The sequence below is a fragment of the Pollachius pollachius genome (genome assembly GCF_949987615.1).
Source record: "Pollachius pollachius genome assembly, chromosome: 13".
NCBI lineage: Eukaryota > Metazoa > Chordata > Actinopteri > Gadiformes > Gadidae > Pollachius > Pollachius pollachius.
In genome coordinates, this window is record NC_136946.1 from 9,400,839 (window position 1) to 9,422,657 (window position 21,819).

A 21,819-nucleotide genomic window follows, 5' to 3' on the forward strand; every position below is an offset into this window, starting at 1 on the left:
AAAATCTCTCTTCTTTTGAATTAATCAACGATAACTACAAAAATATAGTTTTATTGCCATACACCTAATCGAACGCCATACACCTAACACAGCTCCATGCAGAATAATATCTCTGATATGGAATGGTCTGTGCATATAGGATCATTTATGTAATTTACGGTCATACTACGGTCCGATATGTTCGGAATTGTTAGCCTTCATATTAAGTGACATCAACTAGTCTATATACACATTTTGTATTAGTAGGAAAGAGAAGACCACCTCCAGCATGGATCTACTTTAACATGCGCCTTTAGACGTGCATCATGCGGACTTGGTAATGCGCGCGTCAAATTTCACACACACAATTGCCAAGTGAAAGACTTTATTCGGTGGGACGATTGCAAAGTTCGAACTCTCCGCTTGTGTTTATCAAGATGCGATTAAACTCCCAGTGTCTCCGGTGCAGGAGAGAGACAGGCCGACCTCCGGCCGGGAGAGCGCAGATTCAGCACCACGGAGAGCTCCACCGGAGAAGCACTACAACAGAGAGCCACTCAGCCATGCCGACTATGAATGGCTTTATTATTACACTTTATAGTGTAAGAAATGTTTCCAACGTCTATCCTACTCCTAATTTCAAATAAAAAATTGTGCGCCTTCCATGTAAATGCTTATAAGACGTAAACAAAAATAATATTTTGACCGTTTTTGACCTCTGCTACTATATATGGGCTGGATCCTGTGTTTTGTATTCCGACTAAATTAATATTTTTTATAACCACAAAACTATCCCTATCAAAAATCTTATAAAAAACAAAAGGGGTCGTATTTAGAGCGATAGGAAAGTGTAGTTGGCATCAGTCTCTATTAAGTAGAGGATCTCCCCCTAGGGGCGATGAACAGACGTGCATGCATCTTCATCCAACGCTTCGTGCCACGCACTTGATACTCCTTAAGGGAGGCTGAGCCCTATATAACTAACCCTTGATGAATGTCTGTGTGATTCTCTCCTGCAGCCACTAGATGCCAGCTCAGACTGGCCCCATCCTTCTGTGTCGTGCAATAAATACAATTTGGCTGATAGAGGGAGCACACAAACTCTCTCTCATACAAAGCTCGGCATCAGACAAGGGTTCGTCACTGAAGAAATTACAAATCAAACCGATCAATCAATGAAGCCCATAGAGCTCCTTCACACACGTCTGGAGTAGAAGTTCAGTCTTTGCCAGAATTGTTGCATTGGCTAGATTATTTATGTGGAAAACGCGTGGTCTAACTTTTATTTATTTATTTTTTTAACAATCGGTGTATCCTAAATAATGGTACTTCTGCACCAAAGCAGTGGGGGGAAAAAAACAGCAGACACAACCGGTGGTTACCGATGTCTTCAAGTTTGTTATAAACTATAAGAACGCCATGATGGACTGTGACGTGTAGTGCTGTGCGAGAGAGATGGAAGATAAAAGCGGCTCCTGGCGTCTGTAAAGAAATACCCTATTATGTGTGTGTATGTGTGTGTGTGTGTGTGTGTGTGTGTGTGTGTGTGTGTGTGTGTGTGTGTGTGTGTGTGTGATGTATAAGCTTATCCATGGATAGACAATTCACTTCGTCTTTTCCTACTTTCCGGCAAGCCATCCGTATAGATGTACTTTGTCACACACCACGGATGTATGTCGCACACATACACACACTCGTCGACCCAGTTCGAGTAAACCTCTAGTGCCACCGGGGGCTGCGAGCCAATGAGGAGAGGGGAAGCTCCGGTCCCCGGAAGAGCGGCTTGAGAGGGGAGGCGCCAAGCACGCAGGCGAACCGACCGAGGGGCTGCAAATACGAAGGTAACACGGTGGCGTCGTCTGGGTTTACGTCCAGCCTCGACCCTGATCTAGACTAGCTAAGACCTATCGATGGTCTTGACTTCAAATACGCCAGCCAAGCCGTCCCTGTGTGTTTGCATACCACCAGCAATCGGGAAAGATCTTCCCGTTCGTGTCGTGGAGGACCGCGGGAAGGCAGGGGGAGACAACACTGAGGATCCCAACACGACTACTCGGTGAGGACTGAAACATGAACCCCTTCTAGCTTAGCACAGAGTTTAACGGGTGAATCGCCGGCTCTTTGATCCCAAAGCCTATTCGGTTCTCGCTTCGATTTCTGTGCCCACCGGATGCCAAGGCTCTGAATGGATCCGGAAGATGCACGAATCACTGCAGTGATTTGATGCTTTCCGGACGGATTTTTGTTTTTTTGTTTCCCCCTGCAGCGAGTTACCCCCCACGCCAGTTTGTGTTCAAAAGGTGAGACTGCATTCATGGGCACGATGAGTTCACAATAAGCTGCAGACTGCAGCACCACGCACGATCTCGCCTCTTCTGCAGCACCAATCATCCTCATCACGCATCAGCACCCGTGCTGTGCAGCACCACAGACAGCGACCATGACACGCTTGCGCAAGAAGGCGTTTATCGCTCTTTTTCTGTTCACTCTGTTCATATTCGGGACTATGATGGGCCTGAGGACGCTGAAGCCGAGCGACGGCTTCTCGGACCTGGCTCCGGGGATCGAGTTCGCGGGGGAGAGGCCGGAGCGGAGGCGTCAGGAGGGCAAAGACCTGGTGGTGTCGCCCGTCCATTCGGACACGGGCATCGGCGACACGAAAGTGGTGTTCACCAAGTCCGACCGCGACCACAGCATCTTCTACGACGTGCACATCTTCTATTACCTCTGGTACGGCTCCCCGACCATGGACAGCAAGTACATCCACTGGGACCACGTGTTGGTGCCCCACTGGGACCCCAAGATCGCCGCTAGCCATGCTCAGGGCCGACACGTGCCTCCCGAGGACATTGCCTCCAGTTTCTACCCGGAGCTGGGACCGTACAGCTCCAGGGACCCCCACGTGCTAGAGTCCCACATGTCCCAGATAGAGGCCTCGGCTGCAGGTAAGGCTACTTCTCGCACCTCCTCCGACTCCCGAGGCTAAACGCTGGCTTGTTTCCAAACCAGGAGAGCGAACATTCTTCTTAACGTTACTACTACCCCTCTACTTTAAAACTCTAATTTTTTGTTCTTTTTTTAAAATTGCCCCCGCACCCACCTCTCCATTCTTCTTTTTCTTCTTCTTCTTCTTCTGCTTCTTGGTCTTCTTGGTCTTCATCTTCTGTGTTTAAAAAAAAACGTCCCCCATCATCCTCAATGAAGAAAATTGACAGCACATTCTAACGTACTGATGCCTGGCGGCGTTCCTTTGCGGGTGGTGGGGTTGGGGTGGGTTGGGGTTGGGGTGGGGGGTGAACGCTGTCGTGGTGTTCTGACTGTAGGGGTGCTGGTACTGTCGTGGTACCCTCCCGGAGTGGCGGACAACCACGGGGAGCCCACCGAGGACCTGGTTCCCGCGGTGATGGACGCGGCACAGCGACACAGCATCAAGGTAACGGGTGAGGCAAACCTCTCTCTTCCTGTTCTCTCTCCCTTCATGTTCCAGCTGGTGTGGTTGCTACTGTTGTTGTTGTTGTTGTTGTTGTTGTTGCTTCGGTCGTCTTTTGCGTCGTAAATCTGTTGACCGTTCCATTGGTAACCTGACATACAACCGGAATGAAAAACAACATTCCTGGTCGCAGTATTCATGTTTATCGTCGCTTTAATAAACTGCAAGGTGAGGGGGTAAAATGATGCACTATAAAATGTACTCGCTGCGTTTGTGGGACGATAACATTTGAAGCCCACTTCAGCCATAAAACCAATTACTGTTCTTTACAAGGAGTTAACAACTGGTGGGGGGTGGGGGGGAGAGGATTATCGCAGCAGATGCAAATTCATGAAAAGCAGCTGATTATGAGTAAAAGGACAGCCTGGATATGTCCAATAACATTCATAAGCACAGTGGATTACAAACTAGGGGAAACAAGGAGATAAATAGCGGACAGCAACATGCCAATTAATGAAGCCCAAATGAACGCGGCAAGTGGAAATACATATGCATACACAGAATATGTGCTGTGCTGTTATGAACTCCACAGCTGGTAGGTAAATGGTAGATATGGACCGTATATAATTTAGCGAAAGCGCCCATTCGTAACATAAAAGGTGGTGCTGAAATAAAAAAAATAAGAAAATAAAAGCACATTTCCATCTCCTCTGCCATAGCAACAATAAGACAGGAGAGGAACACTGAACATCAATAAACACAATATAGGTCAGAGTCAAAGGTCGTTACTCACTGACAAGGCTTTGTTGGCCGTACAATGTGTAGTACAATTTGTGGTACATGTGGTACAATTTGTTCAAAATGTTCAGGATTGTACAATGTTGGAATGGAGTTTCAGACTCTCCACACATCCATCCATTACACACTCACTCTTTCTCACACACATACACAAAGTGGAGCAATTGAATGCTATTGCTGTTTGAAAGCAAGCGTGTGAATGTGGCCTGTGCTACAAGGTGAACCTCATATGATGCATAGGGGCCATCAAATGCCAGGCCTCTGCGCACATGCTAATAAGAGCTGAACTTTGTCCTGCTCTACATCACGTCTAATAAAGAGCACTTGGTGTTCTACCTCCTTTTACATCCTCAGATCAGAGGCATTTGGAAACAGTACAAAAACAATCATTGTTGTTTCACAATGTTCGCTTCAAAACCGGAGATTAAAAAAAAACAAAAACATTGATTTTCCAAGGCAATGGTTTGTTGTCATATCATATACAATTTCTCCGGAGGACAAAATATTCATATATTATTCAGTTTCAGTTCAGAATGCAGTAACAATATATAAACCAATGGATGAATATGTGTGACCTGTGCTGTAACATAAACTGTCCCACAAAGACGGCCCCACGATTTCTACACTTGCATGTGACCAAAGACTACGTGCAAAATTGTCATTGCTCGGTCATGAAAAGCTGAAATGGTGGCTTTACGAAGTCATGTCCAGCTGGTGGATTGAGGAGCAGGGAAGTGATGTCATGGACCAACCACTGACCTCTGGACACGTCATCACATGACCAACAGGGCCTTCAATCAGATGACCAAGACAGAGAGGACAGGGAACATGCAGAGATGTACATTCTCCCCCGTAACCAAGACAACCCCCTCAGCATCTCTCTTTACATCTTCCTAGTTAACCTCCCCTTCTAAAGCCTCTAGCCTGGCCGTCAGAATCTGTTTACACATCTGGGAAGGCTGCATTCATATGAGATAGCTGACCTTTATCAGACCTCTGCGTATATTTTGAACAAACCTTGTGAGTCATCCTCTCCCAGGTTCACAAGCCAAGTCGATGGAGACACTTGGACACAAATCGCACTCTGCTTCCACGCCACAACGGCGCCTCGGTCTAAAGTTGTCACTGACACAGTAGAACAAGTGTCACATATCAGATCTGATTTTGTTGCTCTACCTACCGCACACTGGGTAGTGGCGTCAGAGCTGGAAGTGAGAACCTCTTAGTGGCGCAGAACTGAACTCAACCGCGGTAGCAAAGCTGACGATAACCTCTGCCGAGGAGAGAGGTGTGTGGCTGCTTACCTTTTCGGCCGGGCATGGTGGTTGTGTATTTTTTATTAATTATTTGTTTTATCCAGTCGATAGAACTTAAACAGCCTGTTACCCGTCGCAGTGGAAAAAATAGACTATCGCCAAATAAGCTGCCTGCCTCGTTACCATGGAAACTGTTGTGGACAGACGGAGTAGGCGTTCGGCCCACTGTGACCGCGTTCCATTTCGTTGGCTCTCCTTCAATGACACGTGCGGGCGACCGGAGCCCCCTGAACCACAGCCCTACATGGAAAACATATATCTGTCTGCCCCTTGGCTGTTTGGGTCATGTTTTCAGTGCTATACGAGACGGCAGAGGTCTGTTGATGCAGAGGTCTTCTGCATCCAGAGATTCAGTCACACTTACACCACGGTCACACAGAGCAAAGTGAACAAGTTACAGGCAGCGTATTATCTTCTACATCTACAATTAATATTCAACCCCCCCTATCCCAATCTTTCCAGAGAACTTGACGGCAATCAGCCAATTGTTTCTTGTGTTGTCTTGGATACCTCCCCTAGGTTTCCTGACCGCAGAACCTCCAGCCTCAATAAACTTTTGACTGAGGCATCAAATATTAAAATCAACAAAATTGCCAAACAATTAATCCATCCTGCCCAATGGAGTTGTTTAGTGATGTGGTGATGGTGATCCTAGTAATGAGTATGTTCATGAAAGGTTGAGATTGAATAGCACACACAGACACGCACTCACATTCACAAACACTCACACAGGCCGCTGTGGTTTCATTCGATGAAGTTGGGGTGATATTTTAATTAGAAAATTGATTTCTCCAAGGGCCTCAAAAAAATCATTAGAGAAGCCTGCGTTCTATTCACTCATCACTGCAAGAGCAGCACAGTGTGTTAATAAAGCACATCGATAAGCTGTTTAGGATAAATAACAATACCATACCAGCATGAGCTCTTAATATTGCATGGTCCCATATGCGACATTCACACTCTCATCCATATTCATCCGAGCTACGCGACCACAATGCACCTCGGGGCACAAAGGTTGTTCCACATAACTCGTGGTCACGTTTGTATCTTCCCACAGGTGGCGTTTCACATTCAGCCGTACAAGGGACGGACGGACCAGAGCGTGCACAACAACATTAAGTACATCATTGACAAGTAGGTCTGCCCTTCTGATTGCAACACACACACACACACGCACACTCACGGACACACACTGAGCTCCATTTCAGTTTCAAGCCTTCTCCCAGGCCAGAGGTCTGTGAGTCTGGTGCAACGTGAGCCCTGAGAGGATGAGGAACAGGGCTGGTTAAATATAGATGCTTTCTCTCTCTCTCTCTCTCGGCCAGAAGCAAGGCCGATGTCTACTGGTACAATGTAGGAAGATGGATCATTATGTGTGTACAATGTAGAGTATAACTAATAAGCTTTGAGTACCCTTGATATAATTAAGGTTGCGGAGGTTCTGAGCAGTAGTAGGTTAGACTAGACAAGCAGCCCTAATACAAATTCAAATCATTTAATTAATATTTTATTGAATTAAATGTAATGAATTATAAAACAAACATTGAGTAAACAAACCTTAAGCAAAGTATGCTCCAGTTTAACCATGAATCACGGCATGAATAACTTTAGTGAATTTATTCATCTGCATGAAAAGCATCCCAGTCCTGATGTTGTCTGATGCCAGCTCATTAAGTCAAAGCTCTGCTCCCAGCCTGCCCCCTTGTTCAGATGTACAAAACAATGACCTCCATACCACATCCTTCCTCCATGGTCTTTATCATTCTCTCCCCCCCACCCCTCTCAGGTACGGGGCACACGGCGCCTTCTACCGCTTCCGGTCGAGCACGGGCCAGGTGCTGCCCCTCTTCTACGTGTACGACTCCTATCTGACGCCGTCCGAGGCCTGGGCGGAGCTCCTCACCGCCAAGGGCTCGCACAGCCTCCGCGGCACGCCCTACGACGGCGTCTTCGTGGCGCTGGTGGTGGAGGAGCGCCACAAGAACGAGATCCTCAACGGCGGCTTCGACGGCATGTACACCTACTTTGCCTCCAACGGCTTCTCCTTCGGCTCCTCGCACCAGAACTGGCGCGCCATCAAGACCTTCTGCGACGGCAACAACCTGCTGTTCGTGCCCAGCGTGGGGCCCGGCTACGCCGACACGGCCGTGCGGCCCTGGAACAACCACAACACGCGCAACCGCGTCAACGGGCGCTACTACGAGACGTCGCTGCAGGCGGCTCTCACGGTGCGGCCGGACATAGTCACCATCACCTCCTTCAACCAGTGGCACGAGGGCACGCAGATAGAGCGTGCCGTGCCCAGGAAGACGGTGACCCGCCTGTACCTGGACTACCAGCCCAGCAAGCCGGACATCTACCTGGAGCTGACGCGCCGCTGGGCACAGCAGTTTGACAAGGAGAAGGGCAAGTGGCTGATGTGAAACCGCCGCCACGACACGACCACCACACCACACCCCACCACGCCCCCACCATGGCGCCGCCGAGCCCCACCCACCCTGTCTCAGTGACGGTGTTCTGATCTTCTGGGCGGCCTCTCAGGATGAGCTGTGCACAGGTTGTGTTGCAGGTTGCGGTACAAAGGCCACATTTGCTGTCGGCGCAAACAATTATTCCGCTGTGATCTCTGTTGCACATTCGGGTGTTTGCGAGATTAGTCTGCTCTTGTTTTGATCAAATGTATGCAGCCAGTTGAAAATAATTAACTGTAATAGCGGCGCATTCTCATTTACTCCCTTTGGAGATTGCGCTCTGCCTGATTTAACCACATTATATAGATGTACAGCAGCAGGTTTTGATTTCATCATTGGCAAATTGAGCTTGAAGGGCGAAACAGGGGGACTTATCTTGCAGTCCCAGAAATGTGCCACTGTTGGCTGATTCTGAGTGAGTGACCCAGTTTGTCAGAACACAATGGAAAGTCACTGTTATCACCTCTCTGTTGCTGTCCCTAAATATTTAATATCCTCTTTTTTCTCAAACAACCACAATACTTTTTTTGTACAGGATTTCAATGACAGAGTGGCTTAAGCTACAAGCTCACGTTGATTGACATGTATGCCATGTTCAGTTGTACTACGGCCCTGAGGTTGGCTGGGAGTTTGTGAAAACCAATAAGTTGTCTTTGTGGCGATGTAGCCTAACTATGCTACATATAGGTGTATTTTCTTAATATGAAAGATCTTTTTTTTCCTCCCTGTATTTCTTTATAAACAAATAAAAAAACGAACTCCAATGTGTCTAATGTTGGGTTATTAGTGGTCTACTTCAAAGAGAATGGAACAGGTTACAGCTAAAACAAAGGAAATGAATAACAAGGTTAATAAAAGGAGTTTATATTCAAATAGGCTATATGCTCAAATAGGATACGCCTATGGATATGCACCTAACACAATTCTAATACGCAATCTAGTTTAAAGTGATCCCCCCTCGACTAACCATAACCCCAACCCTTAATGAAGGAGGAAGATCAGCTTCAGAGTAACTAAATCTGAATTGTGGTGAGTTAATCTGAATTAATTCTGTTTATTATTTATACATTGCATCCAAGAGCCTTTTGATAGAGGCATCATCGTAGGACGAACACACAGGTGCCGCTCACAACACCAATCATGAGTCATCTACTTTTACGTACCGGGGCACTGGTAGTAGACTTCTACATAAGGAGAGAAGACCCCTAATTACTGTTACAAGTGACACCTGTGTTTGTCCTACAAAGGTACCTCGGTGAAAAGGGTCCCCTGAGTCCCAGATGCAGAGTGACGTAGAGGCTACTATTACAACCCTACAACTACAACACTCCCCCATTCCCCTAGAGGAATAGTGTGCCTATGACCCGGTTGTTTGTGTGCGCACGCACATGCACACGCACACAAAAACACACGCACACACATAAACGCACACACAGCTGTACAGGAGTAGCTGTATTATGAGTTAGTAGTCAGTTAGTAGTTAGTAGTAACTGTATTCATTACTTGGTGTTTTATGCTTAAAGTAACACATAGCCTACATTTTCCCTTTATGTTTCTATTATATTACAGACCCACACACATACACGCCATTGCAGTTTGTTGAATGGCTTTGCACTGTAATGTTTCTGAAAATAGATTAAGGCAGATGAGGCAGATAAGACTGCAGAGGACAAATCGATTGGCTCTCCCTCACTTCCTGGCTCCAGGGTCAGACTTGTTTTCAGAGAAACCGAAAAGATGCCATTAAAAAGCACCATTAATGTTTTCTATTAACAAAGGAAAACATTTACGTCGAAACATCCATATATTAATGATCTACACGAGGTCTAGCTAATATTGTGGTGAACAGGAGCAGTTTTGAGGAACTGAATGGGAACAAGAGAAAGGAGAAAAGATCAGAGAGGGCCTTTATATTTTGGTTGTGACATTGTTGAATAAGTGATTTAGATAGGTCGGGAATAACATGTAATCTCTAATTTGACCTATTCCATCTCCTGTTTAAATAATTGCTGTTATAAATTTGAATATTTAGTCCCTTGCTCAATTGCAACAGAGAGCACTGAGCATGTTGGGCATATCATTAACAATAAATGTCAGTAGCTCTCAGCTAAACGATGGATTGCATAATCAAACACATTTGAAGATGGAGTCCCACTCCCAAATAAATATAAAATATCCCCAATGTGATCTATTACTGTAGTTTCCATTTTATTCAAATTCAGAACATTCCCTTTCAATGGTATAGTCAGATCTCTATTGTCAATCTAGTAGGGATAAAGGCCATGATGATTAAATATTAAAATAATAATTATTTAAGCAACACATGCTGCATTAGTTGGGATGCAAGTGTGCCTTATTCTCCAGTATTTTAATTTCTTGTTGCAAACTTCCATCCAGGCTGTGGTTTTGTGTGGAGCAAACTGTGACTTCCTGCAGAGCTAATTAAGATAACTCCTTCTCAGTCTGCTTCACCCAGGTCTGTTTGTCCTGCCTATTAGAAACTTCTCCTCAGCCGACTCTAACTTAAAACAGTCACGACCGGGCAGACCGTAACAGCGTGGCAGATGGTAGCCACCACCACCGTGGCCAGAAACACTTCCAAAGAGCTGAAGACAGCTTTGACAGCCTTTGGAAAATGAAAATTAATTTTGAATAGCGGCAAGGAAAACTCTGTTAACTCCATGTCCTCACATAACTGGGGTCTGCGGATACACAACTAGACCAGTAGAATCTTGTCCTTCAGACCTTTTATGAATACATATTTATTAAATCTGTGATTTATGGATATTTTTGGTTGCTATTGGCATGAATTGGTTCTAATACTGCACCTAGCAGAATGTGTAAGGTAACAAACAGCCAAAGACTCCCATGAATAAATATAACTGGCTCCTTCTATATGAGCAAGTATAATTTATTGATTATTGATAGGACAGTGATGCTCCTTAAAGCCTGTTTCACCAGCAAGTATTTTCTTTACCCCTTTTTGACAAGCAGACTAGCCAAGTGTACAATCCCTGAACATGAGTGCTCAAGGCTTTTTTACTGTGTGTTTGTTTGTCTTATAAAAGGTTGAGGTTCCAATGATAATCAAAAGTGAAGAACTCAGTGTACCAGAGCAATCCAATCCTAACAACGCATTACTCTGCAGGCTTTATCTCTCCCCTATCCCCAGCGGGGGCATCTATAACTTGGGTTATTTCACAAAGCTTACAAGCTCCTTGACAGTGTTCTGACGTCTCTGGCCCTCTGAGGGTTTATTCATAGCTCCTAAAAGGGGAAAGGGGAAAACGTGAAAATGCGGAGGGAGGGGGCGTCCCATGAGGAAATGCTTAGCCTGATGGTTTTTCTAAAAGCAGGGGCATTAATAAGATGAGGTCAGTGAACCGATGGGGCCGTAAGCAAGGGGCATATGGGATTGCGTCGATTCCCGGTTGGGGCCTTTACCATGTTTGTTTTGACATTTTTATCGAGTCCACACTGAGGAGTTTTACATGTCAATAAGCCAAAGCTGTTTAGAGCGTGATGAAACATCCCCAGACTGTAGGCCTAGTTAGAAAAAGCACAACGAACACAATGCAGGCAGATATTAAATGATATGTCATGGGTCTTAAAAATTACTGATACACAATGCTTCCATTAAAGTGCAGAACATATGGAGAAAAGCCATGTCATTGCCTTTCACTTGGGAATATATTAAGTGCCGCTTCGGTTTCATGTTGATACATTTATTACTGTGAAGGCAATGATGTGGCGCTGCTCGTGCACGATAGGCGCTGCGCGTTCACGATAGGCGCGCCGCGAGCCAGAGCAAGTCCTTCCAGTAGACATGGACCTTTACCTGCCCTTGGTGTGTTGACTTGTGAGCAGCCCCTTTAAGTTGTTCTGTATCAATGTACTAGTTAATGTGTGTAAATAAGTAATAGACTGTTGTAATTATGTCGCAGTAGATAAATGTACATTTAAATGTATGAAGTAGATAAGTCAGTCGCCAGCTGCCTTATGGCTAGATGCTGATTAGCATATGTTAAGCCGTAAATCACTGCTGCATAGGCTACTATTGCTAATTGTAGCTGTATTATTATTTTTAGTTAAGTGTATTTGCTCGTACTTTCTTTCTCCTCTAAGTAACACACACACACATGATTTTTTTATATGTTTAATTTACATTTTCAATCAGCCACATAAACTAAACACTCACCTGCACCAATTTATGATTCACAATTCAATAATTATTTTCTGTCCTTGACTGCTAATGGGTCTTCTTTGCCTGTGGGAGGACGAAATACTCATCACCTGCAGAGCTACTAGTACTGGATAGTCACTTGTAGCCGATCTCCCGATGAGTCAATGCTGCAACAAAAACATCAAAGAAGATCAAGTGAAAGGTAGGCTTGAGCACACAGAACAATACGAATAATACAATCTGATTAAAGCCTTTTATATTTATTTGGCCCAAGGAAGACCAACAGCATACGAGCAAACCGCTCAGTGCTAACGTACCCAGCACTGTGTCTGAATTCTCCTCTTTACTAATTAGCTGGCCCTCAGCAGGCCTAATGGAGGGATCATGTTACATGTTCAAGGATTTCCTTTTAGTATTTAATAAAAGTAATAATAGAGGTAATCAGGGTTAAACTGGTTTTATTTGCTCTTAAAACAATCATTACACACCGAGAGGCCGATGAAATGTTCCGCCCAGCTCTCACACATCGTGGCGGCGAAGGCCTTGCAGTTTAAACGGACATGGCCGCGAGAGCTCCACCTTCTGGTGAGGTGTAGCGTGACACTGCGTGCTTCCATCACTGGCCCGCTTTCACATTTTTCTAGCCTGCTCTTCTACATGCTCTTCTACAATACAATTCTTTAAGTATTTCCCCTTAGCAAGGTTGCATATCTATCTTTACTCACATGAATATAAGATAAGATAAGAGAATACAAGTTAATAAGGATAAAATATGTTAATCCCTCTGAAGATGTTAACAACTGTTACCCTGATTCTGGGCCAAACCGGTTTCCCCACTGCATGTGAACGTTCTGATTGACTTGTTGCCCTTGCAGAAATTAAGTCAGACTATAACCTCAAAACTCTAGGCAAGGTCTAGACCCATCCACTGAGAGAAGCTACACATCAACGCGGGAATCAAGGGGCGAAACCCTGTTGCCACGCCGACACCTCGGGCAGCAATGTTGGACACAATCCGCCGTCCACACTCACATCCTGGTTCCTGGCAACCTGCGTCACAGACCTCCAGCACTGGGAATTAGACAGCGGCGAAAAAGGTATGACGGTTGTTAAAGGAAAACCAAAGCCTTAAACTATCTTTTTGTTTGGAGAGTTGGGGGTAAATTTATACAGTTTGAAATGCCCTCCTGGCAGGTCTCTCCTGCGTTCATGTGTTTGTAATGTGATATGCAGTGTTGGGAATACTTTTAAAATGTATCCAGTGACAGAATACAGAATACATGCCCAAAAATGTAATATGTATCGTATTCCGTATCATCACTCAATCTGAGTATTGTATTCTGAATACTTGGATTACTTCCACATTGAATCGCATTTGTTAGGCCCAAGTCTCCCTGAAAGTGCACTATCTTATATAATTTGCTGTAGAGGAGTAAAGACTATAAGGGTATGTTTATGCAAAAGATGTTTGCTATTACCTAAAAAACATTTCACTGAGCGTGTATAGTGCATAGGTGTTGCCTATAAAATCACCTTAAAATAAAGAGAGAGAGAGAGAGAGAGAGAGAGAGAAAAAAGATAGTTCAATCATTCGACAAAAAGGTATGGGGCGGGGCAAAGATAAAAAAGTGGGGGAAAGCGTCTGTGAAAGTAAATAATCATGGCTATCCAGCGGGCTGCACTCGTTGTGATATTGATTTGTTTCATAGAGTCAAAGCACGAATAAACTCGTGAAACAGAAGTATCGTCATGTAATCCATTGATTTCAACAATGTAACTGTATTTTAAATACCAACAATTTAAATTGTAACTGTGACGGAATATAGTTAGTTATAATTTGTATTCTGAATAAGTAACGCCGATACATGTATTCTGTTACTCTCCAACACTGGTGATATGCCAATGCAGCTGAAGGCCCCATAATTATTCACCCACAACAACACATTTAACTGATAGAGCTTGTTTGTGTCTAAGCAACTAAATGAAAATAGTAGTTGAATTTAAGGAGTACATTCAATGAGAAGACTCAAGAGAACGCAAGTATTTAAAATGCCAGTATTTAAAATGCAAGAACAGTGCTACCTGTTGGTTGAACAGGTTGAATAAATAATTTTGATTGGCTGGCTCAATTTGGTGCCAGGCAGAGTGTTGCCTGTGTGTCTTTTGAGGTAAGCCCAGGTTTTGTGGTCAAATCCATCATGTTCGTTCTCTTGTATGGCGTTTATGGGGTCTGGTGTATCCTCCATATCCAGACAGCTCTGTCCATAAAGATAACACCCTAAAGTTAATTTGAGGCACTTTTATGTTAACCTTGGATAAAGAAAGGCACACATAGCACAATTATATTTGTAATTTAAACCCCAGTAAAGCTTGGGCGATGAAAACTGTTGAAAATAAGTTACTACAGATGGAGGTGGGTTATAAAGTAAAATGTTTATGATGTGCATTAAGTGTGTAGATGAACATATGAACATGAAATTGTTAAGTTAATTGTCAGTGGAACATAATTGTACCTGCTTGATTATAATATATTCCCCTCCACCACTGAAGCCAGTACAAAAATAGACCATAAACATACAATTATGAATGCAAAACAACATTCGTTGATTTATTTTTCAGCTTCAGTTGTATGATCAAGTTCAGTGTTTACCCACGAGATGCTTCATTCCTCTCGTAGATGAGAAATGGCCAATTGTCCCTGCTTCATATATAACGCAATTAAACAACATCAATCAGGAGTCCTGGCAAATACGTCAAAACACATTCAGAGTGCTTATTGCTAATTCACTCTAACAAGTCAATTAGGGTTCCTTCCACACTCTGCCCCAATGGCTCTGCCTCATCTGTAAACACGGAAAAATAACCAACACACACATATGGGGCAGTGGGAGCACATAATGAGTTGTTGCATCTCAGCCGGGAGCTCATTGCTTTGTGATTAACAATGCTAGGTCTGATCCGATGTGTTTAGTGTTCTGCAGCCAGTGTCTCCGGGCAATTTGAACTGTGTCTTTGACGGCCGAATGCCTCTAGGGTACTTGGGTGAGAACAGACTGGCCGCAATTAGTCCCACCCGCTGGTAAAGATGGCTCCTTAGGTGGCATCAATAAATTATACTAATATTCCCATGATCAGTCATGGACAACAGCACCGTGTTTATATCAGCCGCAGGCTGTATTCAGGTTAATGCTATAACGTAAATACAGAAGTTAAATAAAGAGCACTGAACACATTATATCTAGATGTTTATCTTGATATATTCACCAGAAAATGAGAATACAAAATTGACACTATAGTTCCCTTATTCGACAAAAACGTTTTCCCCATTAACGTCCAGATAAATCTCCCTCAAATCAACAAATTCCAGAAGAACAGTGTATCGATATATTACAAAATAACTTAATCTTATCAGTCGCCAGGGCCAGTAATCTACAAAACATTTGAAGTTTATATTATCTCTGGTCCGATCCACGATGTCTCCATGACAGTACTGAACAGACAAGATTAGTGATCGACCGATATATCGGCTGGCGTTTTTTTAACGTGTATCGTATAGGCCAATATTTTTTTCAGTATTGGCAGATTTTTTTTTTCTGTATGATTTACAGACAGTTTATTGAAGTTTTACAGTTCAATAAATGTTAATTTTTTTAAATTGACACATTCTAACATTTGTTATCATCATTGTGTCATTTTTATGATGTAAATTGAGGGAGGCTTAGCCTGGAAATCCAGACCCACATCTAGAAAGCTGTAGGGTCTGGCAACGAGTAATGAAAATGGGCCAACTCGAGGGGCAGCACCAAGCATGCATTTGAAAATATCACTAGATAACACTACGACCAATCAGAAGAATACAAGGGGTGACGTATCCAGACCAGTGGAGCGAACCAATAGATAAGACTTTTGCCGTATCCGGTCGGTAAAACAGCAACACTTTTGGCCCGCCTATATTGATACATCGATGGGATTGATTAATGTTCTGGGCCAGGGGAGGCCCAGAATATACACAAGTATATTGCTTGTTCCCAGAGTGGCTGGCTGAGCAAATTCAAATTGTGCTCTCGCGAGAACTCTGGATTTCCAGGGTATTATCGGCTCCAAATACCGGCTAATGAAAATTGGTACCGGCGTATCGGTTAAGGCTGCTGAAAACAAAAATCGGTATCGGTCCTAAAAAATCCATATCGGTCGATCCCTAGACAAGACCAACCATTCCCACACTTGAATTATGGTCTTAAGTGCAAGTAGATACAAACAGTAGTGACAAAAATGTTTATTATAATGAATAATAAGAATCCACATTACAGTTATCAAAGGGACCAATGATGTATGGTAGGACATCTTAAAAACAACTTGACTTATTACAAATAAAATAAAAAAAGATACTGTCTGAAAAATAAAAAAAAGGGCAAATTTCGGAAGCGACTCCATAGAAGTTATGTTTCTTTTCATGTTTAGTACTCCATTGATGTTTTATTCCCTCTATGAAATTTACAGCAAGCCTTGTCTCTTCAGATCCTCGTAGGTCTTCTTGTTGACCACGTTTCCACTTGAGTCTTCATATTCCTCCTGCATGGAGACAGCGAGGAACATGAGTTACATCCTTGTCAATACCTTACTGATATTTCACAAATGCCTCACTCTCATTGAACAGCTGCATGATTGACAATTGATAATCCAGATCGTTTTCCCCGATATTGTGATTAACAGATAATCAATTTAATGGGCCGACCTCACAATACTTTTGTGTCATGTATTTAGAGGGAGGGATTCTTCAGGCCGCGAAAGAACACACAACATTTATGAGTCAATACCTGTGATTCATTGAGTAGTTGTAATGGTTTGTAATTCGATTTTGAACATAATGAGCACAGAAATCAGATATTCTTTGTATGACTTTTTACGATTTAATTGCAACCTTTCACAATAGCCAACTGCAGAGACAACATGATTATGATTAATATGTAGTTCATTTCGCAGCCCTTCCTCATAGCATGTTTATTATTCTGTGATTGAAGACAAACCTCTGTATCGGGCTGCCATCTCTCGGAGGCCTTCTGAGACTTCAGCTTCGACCACACTAGACCACAAAAACAGAGCAAGTTAGGATGTCAGCACAGCAACCATAACATGCTCAGATATGAACCGGGGCTGTCATCACTGTATAGTCTTTGTTCAGCCCGATTGGTCTATGTGCCAACACAACGTACGAGAAACGGCGTCCTCGATCTGGGTGACGTTGGCGAAGTGGGCGGTGTTGGGGATCCCCAGGCAGCGCATACCGTGGGCATGGCGCCACTCCTGGAGGAAACAAACAGCAGGACATGTTAAACACACACTCACAAAATGAACCGCAACAAATCTGCACTACTTTTTCAAAAGGTGCCATTCAATTTTCAGTGGCCTTTTTCAGTCGAGACTGACAAATATTTAGTCCCTCTGGAATGAGCAATGGTTGGATTGGTTTAACTCTTTAAGTTAATAGTTTTGTTATTTAGCTATTTTCGTTTTGAGGTAGAGTAATTGATATGTCGAAAATGCGACACACATAATTTGAGTATGTGAATAAAACATGACAAAGCAATGAATCAAAAATAATAATAATACTGAGGAAGAAGAAATGCAGCCATACCGCAAAGTGCCTCTGAAAGGCCTTGGGCCCCCTATAGGTGTAGTTTCCGCAGATCTCACAGTTGTAGTTGATGTTCAGACCGTGGAGTTTATAGAGCCAATACGGAATGGGCTGCAGGGGACAACAGCAACACATTAGAGAGTAACAGAGCAAGAAGCGGTACTCTTCATCCAGGGGCGACCAGTCCGTCCTTACCTTTCCGTCCCAGCCGAGGGGCAGGTTCTTGGGGTTGTAGATGATCTCGTTGTCCTCGTCCTCGCTTTCGCTCTCGCTCAGCTGCTCGTCGTCCTCCTCCTCCCGCTCCTCACCTGTGCGGGCCTGCTTCCGCTGCACGTTCTCGTGGGTCAGGTGCCTCTGCTCCTGTGGACGCAATGTGGGGAGTAGGGAGGATGCCGCATCAATTCATCGGAGCACAAAAACGTAACTCTCTAAAGAAGACAGCTTTTTAAAGATTTTGTTTACAGCTAAATTACAGTTGGTGGCTACATTTTATCTAAACCTGCATGTTCCCAGTTTAATTGTTTCAGCAAAAGACAGCCGGTATTGGCCTTTGGCCAGTCGAATGATAAACCCCTTTTGATAAATATGGGTTAGGGTTAGCAGACACAGTTTAACAACCAATGCCCAAATGTTTATCGCCACACTGAATTACACCTCAGCAGCATTGTTAGCCAAAATCACTTACCCCAAGAATCTCCACATAATCGTATATCTGGGCTTCCAGGAAACCAATCTCCTTGTTGCGCTCTGTGTCCCTGAAGAAGTAAATGGGTAAAATATTATAATATTAAATGTAAAAAGATAGAATTTGTAGCTTTATATGGTAAAAGGAGCCATGATCTCAAGCTCTCGCGTCACATACTTCTTTGGTCCCTTGGCTTTGGGATTCTTGGCAAAGAGGGATGGATCCAGTGATTCCAGTGACTTGCCCTTGGTGCTGAAAAGCCTCTGAGCCCTCTCCTCTAAAGTCCTGTAACACAAGCCACCAGTACATCAGACACACAAACATGATACAGCTTTCATATTCAAGACTGTTTCGTCATCAAACCCTCACCCTCCACACTTGAGCCCCAAAGCCATCAGGGCAGACTTCAATCTGTCCAGACCCAAGGAGGCCAACTCCTGTTGTAAAAAAAGAATGGACAAGATCAAGGTATGAGTGGCAAAGGATGAGGAGGTCAATAAGTTAAGCAGTGTTACAAACGGGCTGACTCCCGACTCTCACCTCCCAAGAAGAGAAAGCAGAGAGGTCCAAGTGAGCTCCAGCGTGGGTCAAAGCACTGCTCGTCTCTTTCTAACGCCCAAAAAAGTGGCAGAAAAACTGATTAAAACTAAAATTCTATCACCAGTACAATAAGCCCATACTCTACTGGAGGAAACTCCAAAAACCACCCAGAGCTCCGTCATCATGAGTACTCACAGGCCAGCCTGGAAAGGTGCCGTTCTCCCACTTTTTGTCAAACTCCCCCAGCACTTTGCCGTACAGCTCGTTTTGGTCCAGTAGGGGCTTCACCCGCTCTGTGTAGTCCTGCAGGTACTCCAAGAGCATCTCCAGGTATCTGTGCAGAAACAGGCACCATGAAACCCACTTCCATGTTTGTTGTTGCAAAACAAGTCTGTGGCCAGATACTGAGCGAAAATTAGGTTACCGAGCAGATATACGTAATTTTACATATTTTTCCTTAAGAACAAATATCAACTGCAAAGTGCCTTCTTAAAGGATCTTGTTTTTCACAGCACTTTAAAACATTTATTTTGCCTTCCAAATAAGAATACATTTAAGAAGCATATTTACACATGATGGATAGTACAGGGTGAGGTCTGTTTTTTGGCTCAGATTCTGACTAAGAAACGAAGCAAATGCCACAGCACTTACTTTTTGTACTCGGCATTCTTTCTGTCTTTAGAGATGTCAAATAGCTGGTCGAAGGAAGAAAGGTAAGTGATGTACTCAATTCTCTGCAGAGGGAGGGACGCAGAAGGGATACATTAGAACAGTCTGACGAAGGTTGGTAGCCCAGAGCATGCAGAGCGTCGAGGGGGTTGCTCACATCGGCTCCCTTCAGGTTGGTGAACTTCAGGAAGCAGTCGTGGAGATCCAGGTAGCGTCCGTAGCCTTCCTCATCGGTGAACTCCACCATGTCTGTAGGGGAAAATCACACAGCCATTGCCTTTGGGTTAGGGGACTGATCGAAAACTATGAGGAGGTCTGCACGGTCTGATGGTTTGAGCCTTACTTTGAGCCTCCTCAGTGGGGTTGTCCCTGGCCTTCACCAGCTCATCAAACTCCATAGACATTGGCACACAAATCTGAAAAAATAAAAAAGGTTCATTGCTTTTGCAAAAGTCCTTTAGTTCCAACTCTGATAGCAAAAATGACAATGTTTTTGTATAACATAAAGTAAATGGATATTTGTATAATCTCAATGCATTACAGCAACTGAATCATCTTACATAAGAGCAATGTAAATGCCATCGGTTTGAAATCAATATAATTGTGTGCAATTTCTGTTGCATTCAAATTGAATACATAATTCTGATGAAATGGACATATCACACTAAGGACACACGTACCTCATTTGGGTGCTTCCTGTGAAACTCCTTTATCTGTTTCAGCCGATTGTAGAATTCTGCAAACTCATTTGGTCCCGAGATTGCATTGAGTTCATCTTTCCTCATTCTGTTGGTGAAAAGTATATTCCAATTGGACTTGTGAACATCATAGTGCAAAACATACTCCTTCTTGTATTGGGACTTAGTGTCCGATGTGTTTTTAATCTGTATTTCAACCGTTGTTGCTACTTACCCATCTTTGTCTTCATAGGAGTCTCGCAGATTTCCACTTACTTCCATAAATCTCTGTAGAGGAATCATTACAAAATAAGTTACTGTTTAGTAAATGCACCCAGAGGGTCTGAAAGGCAGTTCCAATATACCCCAGTTAGTCTATCTAGAGACTATCAGGTAGTGTTTACCACAAAATTACTGTAGATGTTAGTATTAATAGGTGTGAGATATACAATCGGATACATATCATGCACATACTATCTGTATCTTAAGCGTTTTTAATCCGTTCTATGTTTATAAAACATTTTTAATATAACAACGATTTGAGCTTGAATCACAAATGCAACTTACATCCAACATTGCCCTTGTTCTGTGGTCAGAGTTGATCTGTTCGCGTAGCTGATGATAATAAGAAGGATCAGTATTAATGAAACTGAAATTATAAAAGATTCATTCATTTTTGAGAGGTTTTTAGTTTTGTGGATGGGAGCTAACCTTAGCATTGCGGTGCTAACTTACCGTAGTTTTTTTATGCATCATCTCTTTTGTTTTAGCATCCATAAGTCTTTCCTTTTCCTCATGGTAGCGACGTTGTTGCTCTAAAATGGTCTCCATTGTGTGAATTTTTTCAATTCGGTTACTTATAAGAAGTGTTTTCTTTCTAGCTAGAATAAATGAAATGAAAGGTGCTTCGGCTACGTTTGTTTTCAATGGCGCATGTAGGCGCCGGCCGGAAGTAGGTCCTCCGATCTATATGGTGAGAGAAACGTCCTGAGCGTTATAATGGTTCCACATGGGTGACGCAGTAGACCCAAGGTACTGTCATTCATTTATGTATACATAAATGCCAATACATACATCTCATGGTGCTTTTACCATCTTTCTTAAATAAAAGACTCCAATTATGGATTTATTACTATAATGCAATTATTGTTATTAAAGATTAATATGTGTATTTTATATCGCGTCCGGGCCACAGACTACAACAGCGTCTAGACGTTTGAATGTAGGCTACACTGTTCATTGTTCTTTGATTGTCAAGTTAAGTGCACAATGGATGATGATACACATGATAGAGGATAAGTGTATATCATTAGATAGATCTATTCCCATGAACTCATTAAAGACATTTGCCGAGAATCATACTCAATAACACTAATTCACACTTTTTTTTGTTCGGATAATAAATTATTATTTCCCATCAAAGACTGCGCACTCAG

The 21,819-nt window shown here is 43.4% G+C and overlaps 2 protein-coding genes across 3 annotated transcripts; one reads left to right on the plus strand and one right to left on the minus strand.

Moving 5' to 3' along the window:
• Window positions 1-2,419: 2,419 nt before the first annotated feature.
• Window positions 2,420-7,946, plus strand: maneal (mannosidase endo-alpha like; the record flags this gene model as incomplete). Of its 2 annotated transcripts, none has more annotated exons than XM_079749965.1 (4): window positions 2,420-2,924; window positions 3,303-3,469; window positions 6,581-6,657; window positions 7,310-7,946. In XM_079749965.1, the coding sequence occupies 4 exons, from the start codon at window positions 2,420-2,422 to the stop codon at window positions 7,944-7,946; spliced, it is 1,386 nt and encodes a 461-aa protein (XP_079606091.1). The 2 variants fall into 2 exon arrangements, with proteins under 2 accessions (XP_079606091.1, XP_079606092.1); XM_079749966.1 differs by having other exon boundaries at window positions 3,303-3,412.
• Window positions 7,947-16,447: 8,501 nt separating this feature from the next.
• sf3a3 (splicing factor 3a, subunit 3) lies at window positions 16,448-21,315 on the minus strand. Its single transcript, XM_079748993.1, has 17 exons — window positions 21,119-21,315; window positions 20,951-20,998; window positions 20,619-20,671; window positions 20,387-20,492; window positions 20,050-20,122; window positions 19,864-19,955; window positions 19,689-19,771; window positions 19,233-19,371; window positions 19,038-19,106; window positions 18,867-18,934; window positions 18,675-18,782; window positions 18,498-18,567; window positions 18,008-18,172; window positions 17,813-17,923; window positions 17,391-17,481; window positions 17,205-17,260; window positions 16,448-16,749 (listed from the first exon to the last, which is right to left on the minus strand). The coding sequence occupies exons 1-17, from the start codon at window positions 21,212-21,214 to the stop codon at window positions 16,672-16,674; spliced, it is 1,506 nt and encodes a 501-aa protein (XP_079605119.1). The 5' UTR covers window positions 21,215-21,315; the 3' UTR covers window positions 16,448-16,671.
• Window positions 21,316-21,819: the final 504 nt, after the last annotated feature.